Source organism: Macaca nemestrina, chromosome X (genome assembly GCF_043159975.1).
Source record: "Macaca nemestrina isolate mMacNem1 chromosome X, mMacNem.hap1, whole genome shotgun sequence".
Lineage (NCBI taxonomy): Eukaryota > Metazoa > Chordata > Mammalia > Primates > Cercopithecidae > Macaca > Macaca nemestrina.
In genome coordinates, this window is record NC_092145.1 from 140,663,348 (window position 1) to 140,680,986 (window position 17,639).

At 43.8% G+C, this 17,639-nt stretch overlaps 1 protein-coding gene across 16 annotated transcripts in view; it reads left to right on the forward strand.

Moving 5' to 3' along the window:
* LOC105478204 (MAP7 domain containing 2) overlaps positions 1-17,639 on the forward strand; it is a 109,156-nt gene that overhangs the window by 61,905 nt on the left and 29,612 nt on the right. For 4 of the 16 annotated variants that reach the window (XM_071088965.1, XM_071088963.1, XM_071088964.1 and 1 more), the window contains 5 exons: positions 810-920; positions 2,826-2,948; positions 8,351-8,401; positions 9,185-9,345; positions 11,078-11,205. In XM_071088965.1, the coding sequence (XP_070945066.1) occupies positions 810-920; positions 2,826-2,948; positions 8,351-8,401; positions 9,185-9,345; positions 11,078-11,205 (574 nt within the window). The remainder of the gene's footprint in view (positions 1-809; positions 921-2,825; positions 2,949-8,350; positions 8,402-9,184; positions 9,346-11,077; positions 11,206-17,639) is intronic. The other 12 variants (XM_011735313.2, XM_011735314.2, XM_011735316.2 and 9 more) reach the window with 5 other exon arrangements.

Here is a 17,639-nt window from a genome sequence, read left to right on the forward strand (position 1 = left end):
GTAGATTTTGAAAATATTATTGATGACTTTGCTTTTTCTACAACCAAGAGCACACATTTTTCTTTTGGCCTCAGGCTTTAACATAGCTCGACAGGGCACTGTCAGCATCTCTTTGTTTGCTATAATGGTTTAATTTAGAGACCAGTCTGAAATAATGACTGAAATAACGACCTTGAGAACACCAAACTCAAGGTCGCCTGTTAAAATCCTAACCTCAAACAGTTAAAGCATTTGCGAAAGGGCCATTTTGATCTGTCTCTTACTAAGTAAGAAAAGGAAAACCAACTGCTAAAGAGGCTGTTCTGCTTTAAATACAACTCCGAGAGGACGGATTTCCTCTCTCTCCAACCTGAGCTATAGATAACCTTCATAAAAGAATCAGTTTCAGCAAGCAGTGACAGTCAGACCATAAGGCGTTTTCCAGTGGTTGGTGATTTGTCTCTGGGTCCAAGTTGGTTTTGTTTTTGTGTGATGTGAGCATGCTCAAAAATTCCTAGACAAAAGAAAATGATTTGTTGGTGGGATTAACATGGCTTTAGTTGAACAGTTGAGTAAGGTTGAACGTTTGAAATTGAAGATGACAACACAGTGAAGAAATTGCAGAGATCTTGCTGCAGACCAAGGGCTGCTGTAGCCTGGGCATTTCCAGATTAGGATAATGAGATGCCAGGATGATGAAAGCAGAGCATGCTGTGCCACAGCATTTAGGAGGTGTGTGGATGAGGACAGGAAGGACACTACGGGATATGTGTTTCTCGGTTCTACAGTAGTGTGATGAATACCAATGTCTTTAATGCATTTCTCTGCAGCATGTGACAAACTTTCAACATCAACTATGAATTTGCCAAAGCCGACGGAGCCTCCCATGAGTAAACGCCTGTCTTCATCCACCGTGGCAATATCCTATTCCCCAGACCGAGGCAAGTGAATGTGTAGACTTGGTCTCTCCAGTTTGTTTCTTTTCTGGTGTGAGCATCTTAACTTTGGTCTTTGTGAGAGCCTCCTCTTGAGCCTTCTGCAGATACCATCATTGTCCTAGTCTTGTGGTCTGAATGTGGGAGCCCTAGGGCCTTGTCGATGGGACTTTGGAACGTGGCATGGCTCTTTAGAGCCAGGTCGTTGTTGAATAGAGGCAAGAATTAATGCAGCCTCCCAGTCTGAAAGAGACTGTTCTGTTTTCCACATTGCATGTAGGAGTTAGCCCGCCCAGGAATTAATTAACCAGTGGGCAGATGTGACCATTAAAGTAACTGCCTGGTCAATGATGGAATACAGTTGATTAACCATAAAGAGCAGAATTGATAAGTTATAGTTACATAGGAGGCTTAGATATGTGAAAAAATGGGGTTCTGCCATCATCTGTGGTTTATAGGCCTGCCCATTTTGTAGATGAAAAGAGAAGCACAGAACTAATGAGGCCTCTAAAAGAGGAAAAGAATGGGTGGCACTCTGTTTTGAGTTGGGAGATGATGTGTATGGGACGTGTGCCAGTTCCAGAACCTGAGGAGATTTAACACGGTCTGCATTCTCACAAAGGCTCAGATAAGTCACTGAAAGTCTGTTTATACCTTTCAGAGTATATAGGTTAAGGAAATAAGGGAAGCTCTCCATGCACTAAATGTTTATTCTAAAGCAACACTGAAGAAGTATCAGGTGCCAGTGGAGTGTTTAGCACAAGTTATCACCAAGGGCAGAGCAAGAGGCTGGTTGCGACTTGGCAGAGGCTGGTGTGCCTTCCTGGTTGTTTCCACTGACACTGACCTTGTACCTCTATCCCAGAGGCATGTTATGTGTGTCAGAGACCCTATAAGGTTTATAACGCTACTGATCTGTGATGCAGTTCATGGTAAGCACCAGGAACCTGGAAGTGATGAAGAGCCGAATACAGAGTGAGGGAAAAGTTAATTCATTGCCATATATAATACATTCTAAACTGATATAAATATTTTGGTCATTGACTTCTAGATTATGAATACTACTATCTTTCATTACAGCTGATAATCAGTTGGCTGTTTGTATTTTTGTGCCTCTCACTTAATTTTTACCTTTATTGACATGTAAAAAGTATGAAAATATATATTTTTATACTATTACAGGATGACATTTTATTTAAAAATCAGTGTGTTATGAAATGTTTCTTAGCACAGGACCTAAAACAAGTGTTTTATAGGCATAATTTTTTTCTACTTGGAGTAAAGGGATTTTTTTTTTTTTTTTTTTTTTTTTTAAACAGGCTCTCTGTTGCACAGGCTGGAGTGCAGTGATACAATCTTGGCTCACTGCAAACTCTGCCTCCTGGGCTCAAGCCATCCTCTCACTTCAGCCTCAAGTAGCTGGGACTACAGGTGCACATGACCATGCCCAGCTAATTTTTTTGTATTTTTTGTAGAGACGAGGTTTCGCCATGTTGCCCGGGCTGGTCTCAAATTCTTGAGTTCAAGTGACCCGACTGCCTTGACCTCCCAAAGTGTTGGGATAACAAGCATGAGCCACCATGCCTGGCCATAAATGATTTCCTGAGTCCATATTACATCTGGGAGGTGGGCTAATTCTCTGAGTGATACAGGTCACTGTACTGCAATAGCATATTGAATGGATTCTGGTACCTCGTGACAATTAATGCACTTTCCCAAACTCTAAAGGACACATTATTTGTTTTATTTTACTATGACAAATTCCAAATCCATCCTTTGTTCAAATATTTTTATTTTCCATGTTCTGCCACCCAAAAGTTAATTTGCACCATGCATTGTGTTATTTAAACGTTTTATTTTGTTTTGTTTTAATTTTGCTTTTTAAAATTTTCATTTGATTCCATCCCTCAGCTCATCGCATGCACCTTAGTCCAATGGAAGCCATTCTTGTTTCGCGACTGTTGACACCCACACAGTCTTCTTTAGCCAGAAGCAGAGCTTCAGTCATGCTCTCTGGGCAGGCCAGTGATTCAGGTAAAAGAGGCTAAGCTGGTAACACCAGGGAAAATGCCCAAAGAGGTTTTGGTCAGCCTAGGATTTACTCCTGAATTTTTGGATTTTGCTTCCTATTTGCTGGCTTTGTGAAATGTCTTCATTGGTTAATAACGTCTTCTACCAGTGTTTTACTGTTTTATGTTTCTTTTGAGTGTCACAGAGGTGAGTAAATTATTTTATGAGTGAGAGCATATACTTTAGGGGAAGAGAAACCCACTTGATGAACTCTGCAGGTTAGTAGACTTCAGAGATGATGTGGCAAAATAGCCTGTAGACCAGTCTGGGGAGTCCCATAGCCAGCTCTGCCATTCACTAGCTCTCACCATTGGGGGTAAGTTAATTAACTTCTTTAAGCCTCAGTTTTCTCATCTATAAGATGGAGCTATTTAAAATTATTGTGAGGATTAAATGAGAGAGTGCACGCAAATGAGATAGCACAATGATTAGCACAGAGTAAAAGCTCAACAGAAGTTTAGAGCTTCACTACTGAAAAAGTGATCCATCGACCAGCAACGGCAGCAGCATCTAGGAGCGTGGTTGGAAGGCCCCACCCAACCTGCACATTGAAGTCTGAGAAACACTGGACCAGACCATCAAAGCTCTGCCTTTATCAAAGCAGATCAAGTCATCATGTCAGGATTCGTGGGGGCTGGGATTCTCTTTGTTTCCAGATGAGCAGCACTGTGTCCACCTAAGGTCAGGTCTACTCTCTATTCTCAAGATAGTGTACTCAGTGTGATGATACATAAATGACATAAAACTTCTGCCTAGTTGTAGCTGCTTCCAAACAGTTATACTGTTTCTGCAAAGAAGTTGTACAGATAGCTAATAAGTTCATAAGATGCTCAACATCATTAATCATTAGGGAAATGCAAATCAAAACCATAGTGGGTTGCCACTTTACACCCACTAGGATGACTACAATTTTTTTAAAAGGGGAAATAACCACATGTTGGTGGAGGTGTGGAGACACTCTTCCCTCACACACTGCTGGTGGGAATGTGCAGCTGCTGTAGAACATGGTCTGACAGTTCCTCAAAAATTTAAGCATGGAGTTGCCTTACGACCCAGCAATTCCACTTCTAGGTATACAGCCAAGGAAATTAAAAACATATGTTTGCACAAAAACTTACAATAGCCACAAAGTGGAAACAAAATGTGATATACCCATAAAGTAGAATATTATTCAGCTATAAAAAGAAATACAGGCCAGACATGGTGGCTCATGCCTGTAATCCCAGCACTTTGGGAGGCTGATGCGGGCGGTTCACTTGAGGTGGGGAGTTCGAGACCAGTGTGGCCAACATAGTGAAACCCCATCTCTACTAAAAATACTAAAAATACAAAAATTAGGTGGGTGTGGTGGTGCACACCTGTAATCCCAGCTACTTGGGAGGCTAAGACAGGAGAATCACTTGAGCCCAGGAAGTGGAGACTGTAGTGAGCCCAGATTGCACCACTGTACTCCAGCTTGGGTGATAGAGTGAGACTCCATCTCAAAAAAAAAAAAAAAAAATACAGATACATACCGCAAGATAGATGAACCTTGAAAATATTATACTAAGTGAAAGAAACCAGTTGCAAAAGACCACAAATTGTACGCTTCTATTTACGTGAAATGTCTGAAATAGGAAAATCCGTGAAGATGGACAATAGATGGTGGTTATCAGAGATTGGAGGAGGGAAGGAAGGGGAGTGACTGCTTAACAGACAAAGAGTTTATTTGGGGAATCTTGAAAATGTTTTAGAAGTAGACTGTGGTTATGGTTCCACAACCTTGTGAATGTACTAAAACCTCCAAATTGTGTGTATATGTGTATGTGTATATGTATATGTATATGTATTTAAAGACAGGGTCTTGCTCTTTTACCCTGGGTGGAATGCAGTGATGTGATCATAGCTCACTGCAGCCTCGAACTCCAAGCCCTCCTCTCACCACAGCTTCCCAAGTAGCTGGGACTACAGGCACACACCACCATGCCTGGCTAATTTTTTGGATTCTTTGTAGGGACAGGGTCTCACTATGTTGCTCAGGCTGGTCTCAAACTCTTGGGCTCAAGCGTGACCCATCTGCGTCGGCCTCCCAAAGTGCTAGGATTACAGGTATGAGCCACCATGCTTGTCCTGTACACTTTTTAAAGGGTGAATTTTATGGTATATGAATTATATATCAAAAAAACCCTAGCAAGTAGGAAGTACCCCATTTTGAGAATAAGGAATATGTTGCGGTTCCCTAATAGCAACTCCAGGATCAGTGATTTGCTAGGAAGACTCACAGGATCCCCAGTGAAAGGATGCAAGCAAAGTCAGCAAAGGGGAAAGGCACATGGGACAAAGTCTTGGGAAGACCAGGCACAAGCTTCCAGAGTCCTCTCCAGTGGAGCCACTCAGGATGCCTTTCACCCCAGCAATGAGTTATGACAACATGTGTGAAATGTTGCCAACCAGGGAAGCTGTTTAGAGACTCGGTGCCCCCGGTTTTTACAGGGGGCTGGTCACATGCACCCCTTGCCCAGCACATACCCAAATTCCAGGTTCCCAGAAGGAAAACAGGTATTCAACTTGTTGTTTGTTTATGCCCAGTGAGCCACTCATCAGTTAAAGGCGGGGGTCGTCCCAAAATCTAAGTTCCCAGGTGCCGGTCAAAGGCTAACCTTGTAAGCAGGCTTTTATAGGGATGGCAGTCAGGCCTGCTATGTTAGCTCATTTTTGCACAGTCCACCCACTTGACCCTTGGCCAAGGTGTCTTTACAGAAAATTTTTCAGTGGGGCACCATATAGCAGGGGGTGAGACCATCCTGCAATATTGATCTCAGTTATGTCCTTTAGGGGTTCTGGGACTTAGCAGTTAAAGCAAATCTCATTAACCAGAAAGTCTGTCTTTTTTCTTCTCTTTCTTTCTTTTCTTTCCTATTTATTTATTTATTTATTTTGGAGACAAGGTCTTGCTCTGTTGCTCTTAGCCACGCTGGAGTGCAGTGGCATGATCATGGCTCAACGCGTCCTCAACCTCCTGGGCTTAAGTGATCATCCCACCTAAGTCTCCTGAGTAGCTGGGACTATAGGTGTGTGCTACCACACCTAGATAATTTTTTTTTTTTTTTGTAGAGATAGGGTCTCCCTGTGTTGCCCAGGTTGGTCTCAAACTCTGGGACTCAAGCGATCCTCCCACCTCGGCCTCCCAAAGTGCTGGGATTACAGGCTTAAGCCACTGCACCTGGCCTTAGAAAGGTCTGTTTGGGACAGCCAGGTGACCTCCTCCATCAGTTGCTATATGAATCTTTTTACCTGGCCCGTGGCATCAACTCAGGCCCAGAACAGCTCTGGCCAGTAAGTTGAAACTGATCTGAATGCCTTCCAGGCCTGACGCAGTGTCATGATAATCATGGCACGGAAATAGGAACTGTGATCCCCAAGGGCTCATGTGGTTCCCTGGAAACAAAGAGTTGAAGATGTTAGGGCACACTAGCAGGGTTATCATTGGTCAGGCAGTCACCAACGTGGCCTCCCACTGTGGTGACTGGTACCTCAGGGTGCTCAGTCCAGTGCAGGTAATTCAGCTCCATCCCAGGTTTTATGGGGGCTGCCTGAGGCCATCAGTCCCAAACAGTTCTACCAGTGACCCTACTTCATCTTCTTGGCAAGTGCAGACGGCATCTGGAGGTGTTCTGTGGGACATACAGGAGCTGGCCCCACCCCTGCCAACTCATAGTCATGCTGTCACGTGCCATCTAGGCTCAGCCATGGGTCTGAGCCCAAGGTGCTTTCAGCACAGGGAGTTTTCCTTCAGCAAGGAGAGCGCTTCCAGGAGCAGTTATGAAAAACAGAGCACAAATGTCCTTCCCTATCCCTGTATCACCCCAGGTGTTGGATTATGTTGTTTTTCTCCATGTCCTATTCAATAATCAAAACTTTACATTTTCTTAATCATCCCCTACTCTCACCCAGACCTTTCAAAGAAAGGACAAAAGCATTTGTTAAAACCCATTTTTAATCCAACTTAACCAGAAAGATATATTGTGTTCAGGTATTAGGCTAAAATCCTAAATTTTCAAAACATTTTAAAGTAGGTTTGTATCACCTCTGAGCCCTTTCATCTTGATCATTTATCCAGTGAGCAGCCTAGAAAGGATCAATCCCTTTCCAGTGACAGCTGCATTTAGCAAATTGCTTTACTGACACGTGTAGTGAGAGAAAGGTAGAGGAAATATAGTCAGGATCTCAGTCTATTACAAACTGCAGCTACTCCAGAAAATTAAACACAAAACATCAACAGCAGTGACACTTTCTCCAGAGGGGATGGAGTTCAATCTGTCAGGGATTGCTGAAAGAGTCACATCGCCTGTGATGTGACTTGGAGCTTTTGTAGGAGTCATGTGTTGGGAATATAATCAGACTCCGCATCAGAAATATAGAGCCAATGAGCAGCTTGACTGGATGGTCCCATCAGAGAACAAGCCCTGTCTTGTGGGCACTTGTATGTGACCCAGTCTAGCAGCATCCAGGATCTTTTTATAGTTTTGGGCCCCATGAAGGGCATTCTATATTTATAGTGGTCCCTAGTCAATTTTTAAAACTCAGAAAGCGTGTCTTTTTCTAGAAATTGCCTGTCTTTTCATAGCTCCCTTTTTCCAGAGGCTCCATTACAAAAGTCCTAGCAGAAAAATCTACTACAGAGACTTGTTCTGATTCTAATATTTGGAGTTTAAATTCCAACCTACCCACTGCTGGCAAAAAGCAAGGAAGCTGTGTCTCACTCTCACTTGGAGGAGAAAACAAAAACCAAAGGCATCTCTTGGGCTGCGCTTTTTCCTTCACTTTAGCTAGCGTGCTACAGCCAAAAGCAGCCAGGGGGATCCATTGAGCCAACTCTCTTGGAGCTGCATTGGTCATCTTTAAATTCCATAGGTCACTTTTACCTCTAGCAACAGCTCAGCTGCTGTTTTATAGCATGGATAACTTCATAGCCACCCAGGCATCACAAGTTTGTTCTCCTCCCTTTTGTCCTTTTCCCAAAATGTGATTTTACCGTGTTTCAGCGAATTAGGGTCATTCCAGCAATTCCCATTTCTGACACTAGTTGTGCCAGAGTTCCCCAAGACCACCCCAGGTTTGATGATTGACTAGGAGAACTTGGAAGAATCAACATAGTTGCATTCATGACTGACTTATTTTTTCTTTCTTAGCTTTTTTTTTTTTTTTTTTTTTTTTTTTTGAGATGGGGTCTTTCTCTGTCACCCAGGTTGGAATGTAGTGGTGTGATCTTGACTCACTGCAGCCTCAACTTTCCAGGCTTAAGCGATCCTCCTGCCTCAGCCTGCAGAGTAGCTGGGACTACAGGAGTGTGCCCCCATGCCATGCTAATTTTGTGTTTTTTGTAGAGCTGGGGTTTCACCATGTTGCCCGGACTAGTCTCAACCTCCTGAGCTCAGGTGAGCCACCATGCCCAACCCATGGCTGTGATTTATTATAGTAGGAGGAAACATGAAAAAACTAGCAAATGGAGGAGGTGCATGGGATTAAGTCCAGAGGTAACCAGGTGTAGATTTCCAAGAGTCTTCTCCCAGTGGAGTCACACGGGATGAGCTTAATTCCTCTACCAACACGTTGTGACAACATGTATGAAATGTTGCCAGGCTGGGAAGTTGGCTAGAAACTCATTGCCTAGGGTTTTTACTGGGGGCTAGATATGTAGGTATCCCCTCCCAGGCACATACCCAGATTCCAGACTCCCACAAGAAAAGCAGATGCTTAGCATAAACCATACTGTTTGTATAAACAGTTTAGACATCCATCAGTTAATGGTGGGAACCCTTCCTGAAATCTAAGTTCCCAGATGCCACCCAAGGGCTACCCATGTAAGCAGGCCTTTCCAAGCACAGCAGTCAGATCTGCTATGTTAACCCTTTTGTGCACAAGGAAATCAATGTTTAGAGAGGTTAAATAACCTGCCCAAGGTGATCCAGCTATTAGGTGGCAGTGCTAGGTCTCTGTGGCTCCAAAGTATAGACTTTTAACCCCTGAAATAAACTTGAATAAACTTGACTCCTGAGTATGGGAGCCTTTTTAGGGTAAGATCCATCCTGTGTACAATAGAAAAGTATGATATTGATTGCCCAGGTCATATTTTAACAGAAATGTGTTCTTCCCACCTCTGCTCTACTTTTTCCATCTGTACTCTCTGTCCTTCTGGCTGTTATACTGTAACTTTCTAGTATTCCCTGTCTGTCCTCGTTTAGCTCCTCTTGGCCCTCTTAACCCTTCTTACAAGTCTTCACCCACTCGAAACATTGAGAAGAAGAAAGCTACATCTACATCTATATCTGGCGCAGGAGATGTTGGGAAAGAAGCCCTTGCAGGAGGAGAGGCCTCTCTGGTAGGTTTAAAATCACCCACCCACTCACTCCTACAAACCGTGTTCTGTCTGATGGTGTTATTACTTCTGTGCTTGACCTGGGCTCTCTGTTTCCATCAATCTCCTGGGACTGCTCAAAGCAGGAAAGGGTAGATTTAGTTCAAAATTTTAACCAGCCTTTGAAAATCACTTAAGTTTTTGCATCATCTTAAGTCTTAGTACCTTGGAGCAAATTCTTAATGATGTCCTTGTCACAGCCTGCCCTCCAGAGGACAGGAATCAGAAGGAATGTTCTAAATATCCTCTGTCTTCCTCTTTATGGATATCTGATTCTGGGTCAGTCTTGCCTGTGCACCTAACTAGAACTGAGAATCTACATCAACTTTTACCTACAAAAGTAATCATTAAATATTCTTTTGAGATGAGGTCTTTTTATGTTGCCCAGGCTGACCTTGAATTCCTAGGCTCAAGTAATCCTCCTGCCTCAACCTCCTGAGTAGCTGGGACTACAGGCACGTGTTACTATGCCAAGCTTAAACATTTTTGATGGCATACGGGTACTATCAGTAAATTAAATGTTGAGTAGGCACCCCCAATTGTGTCTGTTTATTTAGAAATTACGCAATGCCATACTACTTTTGTTAGTTATCAATTGCTACTTAACAAATCACCTCAAACCTTGGCAGCTTAAAATAACAAATATCTATTAACTCATGGGTTCTTTGGGTCAGAAATTCAGAGTGACTTAGTGGTTCTGGGTACAAGGTCTTTCATGAGGTGTGGTCAAGATGTTGGCCAGGGCTGCATCATCTGAAAGCACAGCTGGGCCTCGTCTGAGATGGCTCATTCATGGCTGTTGGCAGGAGGCCTCAGTTCCTCACTGCATGGGCCTGTCCATAAAGCTGCTTGAGTATCCAAATGATGCCACAGCTGGCTTCCCTCCAGGCAAGCAATCGGGAAGCTGCAGTGTCCTTTAAGTCACTAAGATCAACCCACGCTCAAGGGGAGAGGAATTAAGCCTCACCTGTTGAAGGGAGGAATATCAAATAATGTCAGGACTTATTTTAAAACTACTGCATTTTATAATGCCATATGCTCTTTTCAAATCTGTTGTGGCTCTTAGAAGTGCATGTTTTAGACTCTTGGATTTTACTATACAGTGGATTACTATTGAAAGGGATTGATGGATGTGAGTGTGGGGGCCAAATGAGGACTTGCTGCAGAAAAGTGTGATAGGGAGAGAAGGGAGCTAACCTTTGTGGATCACTTTCTGCCGGCTAGGCACTGATGTCTGTTCCCTTTTGCCAGGGGAGGTAATGGGAAGACCTACAGGACTAGATGGGGTTGCAGACCCCATTATACCATGTATACCATCAGGGGCCACAGCTCACTGTGTTGGATGTTATAACCACATTTTCACCCACTTGTAATTTTTTGTAGTGATTTTACATCTTTGTACTCTTTTCAGTTCCTATATATCTAGGACCATAATATGATTGTGTTGTTAACTCTTTGCAAGATAACAAGGAGAAGGAAATCTTTGCATTTTGAGGCTGATTTTTTTTTAACTGGATAATGTAAATGTGATGACCTCATCCTGCCTCCCTGCAAAGATGCCTGTCATGTGAAGCATTATAGCTTCATATCGATCCCTCTGAAAGAAAGCTGTGCATTGTTCCATCTGGAATATTAGTCTCATAAACTGTGGAAGTAGGGCCAGTCACGGACTGTAGCTATCCTGTGTCCCCTACAGGTGGAGAAGGTGAAGCGGGGGCAGCGAACAGCAACTTCTCTTCCCGTTGTGAACTTCGGGTCCCCTCTGAGAAGATGCGAGTTTTCTGGAGGCATTCCTAAGAGACCATCTTCTCCTGTGATATCCAAGTAAGCATGTCTCCCCTTTACCAGACAGTCTGACTGTCATGAGTCTGTTTGCTCGGGCTTTGTGCCATCCAGTGTTACAGCTCCTGCTCCCCTGTGAGGCATGGCCAGCCAGAAGAGGTAAGTGAGAGACATGTTGGCCTTGGAGTTACCTGGCTTGACTCTCTGTGTATCTTCTGAGTGAAAGATCCTTTGCTAAGGGACCCCAGTGCATAACAGGGCTTTTATTTACCAAGATGATGCATTCAGCATTTTCTCTTTAGGTCCATGAATTCCATTTTCTGGTATTCTTCTTTTTCCAGTTGCATTTGGATTTCAGTGATTGCATTGGACTTGGGCTCCTCCTCACATTCTCCCCCACCTTGTTGTCTCTCTCTTTAATAGAGAGACAATAATAACTTGTCAGCCATGATCAGCAGTATTTTAATGAAGCAAATATATATGTGTGTGTTTTTAAGAAATGGGGTCTGACCAGGCGCGGTGGCTCACACCTGTAATCCCAGCACTTTGGAAGGCCAAGGCGGGCGGATCACGAGGTCAGGAGATCAAGACCATCCTGGCTAACACGGTGAAACCCTGTCTCTACTAAAAATACAAAAAATTAGCCAGGTGTGGTGGCGGGCGCCTGTAGTCCCAGCTACTCAGGAGGCTGAGGCAAGAGAATGGCATGAACCGGGGAGGCAGAGCTTGCAGTGAGCCGACATCACGCCACTGCACTCCAGCCTGGGTGACAGAGCGAGACTCCATCTCAAAAAAAAAAAAAAAAAAAGAAAGAAAGAAAAAAGAAATGGGGTCTTGTTGTATTGCCCAGGCCTGGAGTGCACTGACTGTTCACAGGCATAATCACACCACGCTATAGCCTCCAACTCCTGGGCTCAGGTGATCCCCCCGCCTCAGTCTCCCAAGTAGCTGGGACCTCTGTACCCATGCACCCTATGCCACCATGCCTAATTTTTGTTAGGAACTAGCTAAACTCACCAATGAAACCATGTGACTGAAAAATTTACGATAACTATGTGACCACCACCGTCTTAAGTCATTAAAATATTTTACTGGCAGTAACTGACAAGACTCAGTAAATAACTCAGTCCAGTAGGACAGTGGAAACCATCTTTAGTAGGACAGAGAAAGAAAGAGAAATATGATTTAATTTGGGAAAATAGGAAAGTTTTTATATAGAGGGAATCATATGAACCTTATTCAGTGTATCAGTTTAGTTCAGAGAATGTTGGATAAAACACAAATTTAATGAACACTTGCAAATTTGTCAAAAATATTTAAAGATGACATCAGCTCTTAAATTTCCAACGTGTTGCTTTCTAACAGAGACTTTTTCACTACTATTAATATTTTTTTTAGAGATCACTATGGTTTTGATACACTACTAATACCTGCCACTGATGTGTTTGTCCTCCATAAGGAAAATCTTTCCATAGCACATCACTGAATTAAAAGCCCACTTTTCTTTCTTTCTTTATTTTTAGTTCATGCAACCTCTCTGTGCTAGTATTGTCCATCTTTGGTTATGGTATTGTTATCTTACCACCTCTTTAAATTTATTGTGTGGGCTCTACAATCCATTTCCCTCTGTCTTATTTCTGAGCCTTTTTCAGCTTCCACCCATGCATCATTACTCTGGTGTTAATTTTGGACATTTACATTAACAGAAAAGCCTAGTTTACACTGAGACTTTTACAGATTCCACCCTCTCTCTTGCTGGAATTTGGACTCATGGTCCCTGCAGGGATACTAGCTTGCAAGTTTCGTCATCGTTATTATAAATGGTAGTATCTTCTATAGAAATGAGAATTATAGGTATACCTAATTTTGTCGTACTTTGCACTTCGCAAATACTGTTGTTGTTGTTGTTTGTTGTTTTACAAATTGAAGGTTTGTGGCAACCCTGCATTGAACATGTCTATCGATGCCATTTTTCCAATAGTGTGTGCTCACTTCTTGTCTCTGTGTCACATTCTGGTAATTCTCAAAATATCCAAACTTTGTTATTAAAGCCATCATGGTGATCTGTAATCAATGATCTTTGATGTTACTGTTGTAATTGTTTTGGGGTGCCATGAATTGCACCCATGTAAGATGGCAAACTTAATGTGTGTGTTCTGACAGCTCCACTGACAGGCCATTCCCCCATCTCCCTCTCCTCGGATCTCTCTACACCCTGAGACACAGTAATATTGAAATGAGGCCAATTAATAACCCAACAATGGCCTCTTAGTGTCCAAGTGAAAGGAAGAGCCACAGATCTCTCACTTTAAATCAAAAGCTAGAAATGATTGAGCTTAGTGAGGAAGGCACATCAAAAGCTGACATGGACTGAAGGGTAGGCCTCTAGCACCAGTTAGCCAAGTCGTGAATGCAAAGGAAAAGTTATTGAAGGAAATTAAAAGTGCTACTCCAGTGAACACACAAACCATAAGAAAGGGAAACAGCCTGTATTAGTAAGGGTTCTCCAGAGGGACAGAACTAATAGGATAGATGTATATATAAAGGGGAGTTTATTAAGGAATATTGACTCACACAATCACAAGGTGAAGTCCCACAATAGGCCATCTGCAAGCTGAGGAGCAAGGAAGCCAGTCCGAGTCCCAAAACCTCAAAAGTAGGGAAGCTGACAGTGCAGCCTTAATTCTGTGGTTGAAGGTCCAAGAGTCCAAAAGCTGAAGAACTTGGAGTTCGATGTTTGAGGGCAGGAAGCATCCAGCATGGGAGAAGTAGGCCAGAAGACTAAGCCAGTCTAATCGTCCTTCCATGCTCTTCCACCTGCGTTTTTTTTTTGTTTGTTTGTTTTGTTTTGTTTTGTTTTGTTTTTTTGAGATTGAGTGTTGCTCTGTTGCCAGGCCGGAGTGGAGTGGCACGATCTCAGCTCACTGCAACCTCCGCCTCCGCCTCCCAGGTTCGAGCAATTCCCCTGCCTCAGCCTCCCAAGTAGCTGAGATTACAGGCATGCACCACCGTGCCCAGCTGATTTTTTTATATTTTAGTAGAAACGGGGTTTCACCATATTGGCCAGGATGGTCTCCATCTCCTGACCTTGTGATCCACCCACCTCGGCCTCCCAAAGTGCTGGGATTACCTGCTTTTATCCTAACCATGCTGACAGCTGATTAGATGGTGCCCACCCACGTTGAGGCTAGGTCTGCTTCTTCCAGTCCACTGACTCAAATGTTAATCTCCTTGGCAACACCCTCACAGACACACCCAGGAACAATACTTTGCATCCTTCAATCCAATCTGGTTGAAACTCAATATTAACCATCACAAGTCCACCTCTTGTCAACTTGAACCCATACACATCCCCTGAGATCATACATAATCTTCAAATAAAGACAAATAATAAGGTCATAATTACACCTATCCTTCCTACAACTGGAAGCACACCAATCCCCAACCCAAATGCTATTACATAAAGTTAACACTTAAATGCTAATATGATGTCAATAAATCTTATGTCACATGATAAAGGAAAAAGAAAGGAAATGAAGGTAGTTTCTTCATCCACCATGACAGTGGATAAGGCATTCCATGGGTCCACAGATGGTAGTCTTGGCAGAAGCATTGCATGCAGGATAGACAAACCTATATCCAGAGTAAGTGTCTACATGCACAAACATGTTCTTAACAAAATAAGAAAGAAATACTCATGCAATTACAGTCCTCGTTTCTGCAACTGGTCCTGTGATCGTAGCTGGTATTGATGACTCCCTTCTTCTACTATCCATTCTGTATTCTCTTTGCCTTCAGCAAGCACCTCAGCAGGTCGTTGACTTTTACCTGGTGGAGTGACCCAAAGTTTCATTAGTGAAGGGTCTGGGCCATTTGTAGTCCTGCCTAGATTGGGCTGTTGTAGTGTTCCATTGATCTTAATCACAGGGCATGGTAATACTAAGAGATGCCCTAAGGGATCTCCTGTATTCCACCATATTCTTCCTTACCTCCGTTGTGGAGTAGTAGACTGATTTCGTCTTGATAGTCTGGGTCAATCACCCCAGTCAACACTAACTGTCTTCTTAGCCTGTTGACTTAGAGGTAGGAGGAGCCTAAAGTGTCCAGGTGGCAATCTTTGTTGTGTGGTGGCAACATTCCTCCTGCTGCAACTAAGACCTCTAGGCCAGCAGAACATAATGTTGTGGGAACAGGAAGCAAAAATTTTGCTAATGGATCTCTAGGGGTGATGGTGAGTGGTGTCACTTCCATTTTCACCCCTTGATTCCTGGACCCATGAATCCTGGCTATGGGAGAAACAGTACCATATATAGGATGTTGATTCAGAACATACACAGCCTTCTGAAGAATTTTGCCCCAGCCCTGCGAACTATTGTCACCTAGTTGGCATTGTAATTGTGACTTCAAAAGGCCATTCCACTGTTCTATCAATCCAGCTGCTTCAGGATAATGGGGAATATGTTAAGACCAGTGAATTCCATGAGCATGAGCCCACTGCTGTACTTCTGTAGCCGTAAAGTGAGTGCCCTGTTCAGAGGCAATCCTATGTGGAATACCATGATGGTGGATAAGGCATTCCATGGGTCCACAGATGGTAGTCTTGGCAGAAGCATTGTGTGCAGGATAGACAAACCTATATCCAGAGTAAGTATCTATTCCAGTGAGTACAAACTGCTGCCCTTTCCATGATGGAAGAGGTCCAGTATAATCAACCTGCCACCAAGTAGTTGACTGATCACCTTGAGGAATGGTGCATATCGAGGGCTCAGAATTGGTCTCTGCTGCTGGCAAATTGGGCACTCAGCAGTGGCCGTAGCTAGGTCAGCCTTGGTGAGCGGAAGTCTGTGTTGCTGAGCCCGTGTGTAACCTCCATCCCTGCCACCATGGCCACTTTGTTCATGGACCCATTGTGCAATGACAGGGGAAAGAGGCTGAGTGGTGTCCATAGAACGAGTCATCCTATCCACTTGATTATTAAAATCCTCCTTTACTGAGGTCACCCACTGGTGAGCATTCACATGGGATACAAATATCCTCAGTTTTTGACCCCTCAGAAAGGTCAACCCACATAACCTCTTCACCAGATTTCTTTGTCACCAATTTTCCAATCATACTTCTTCCAAGTCCCTAACCAGCCAAACCATTGGCTACAGCCCATGAATCAGTATATAATCACATATCTGGCCATTTCTCCTTCCAAGTAAAGTGCATAACAAGGTGCAGTGCTCGGAGTTGTGCCCACTGGGAAGATTTCCCTTCGCCACTGTCCTTCAGGAATGTCCCAGAAAGGGGCTGTAGTGCCGTAGCTGTCCACTTTCAGGTGGTGCCTGCATATCATCCACAGCCATCTGTAAATCAGGCCCTAGTCTTCTCTTCCTCTGTCAACTGATCATAGGGAACCCCCCACCCCTGCCATGAGGCCATTGGTGCAGGCTGGGGGAGAGAAGGCAGGGTGGCAGGGCATTTGAGCCACTTCCTCATGTAATTTACTTGTGCCCTCAGGACCTGCTTGAACCCGATCATGTATATACCACTTCCATTTGATGATGGAATACTGCTGTGCACACCCCACTTTATGGCTAGATAGGTCAGAAAGCACCCAGTTCATGATAGGCAGTTCAGATGGCAAGGACTGGCTTCCTTGCTCCTCAGCTTACAGATGTCCCATTGTGGGACTTCACCTTGTGATTGCGAGTCAGCACTCCTTAATAAGCTCCCCTTTATATATACATCTATCCTATTACTTCTGTCCCTCTAGAACTATTTTGGTACCAGGAGTAGTTCTAGAGGAACAGAATATTAAGGATGGAGTTCTTTCGTTGGTTTTGGGGTTTCTGGAGTTGGCTTCTCAGAAGCAAGATCACAACTGACTTTGTGCTGTTTCTTTGAAGTTGAAAATCCTTTTTTTTTTTTTTTTTTTTTGAGATGGAGTCTCACACTGTCTCCTGGGCTGGAGTGCAGTGGTGCAATCTCAGCTCACTGCAGCCTCCACCTCCCAGGTTCAAGTGATTCTCCTGCCTCAGCCTCCCGAGTAGCTGGGATTACAGGCATGGGCCACCATGCCCGGCTAATTTTTGTATTTTTCGTAGAGATGGGGTTTCACCATGTTGGCCAGGCTGGTCTCGAATTCCTGACCTCGTGATCCACCTGCCCTTGGCCTCCCAAAGTGCTGGGATTACAGGCATGAGCCACTGCGCCTGGCCAAAAATCTTTTTTTAAAAAACTTTTGTTTTAGTTTCAGGGGCACGTGTGCAGGTTTGTTCTATAGATGAATTGCGTGTCATAGGCCAGGCGTGGTGGCTAACACCTATAATCCCAGCACTTTGGGAGGCCAAAGCGGGTGGATCACAAGGTCAGGTGTTCGAGACCAGCCTGACCAACATAGTGAAACCCCATGTCTTTGAAAAATGCAAAACATTAGCCAGGCGTGGTGGCCTGCGCCTGTAATCCCAGCTACTCGGGAGGCTGAGGCAGGA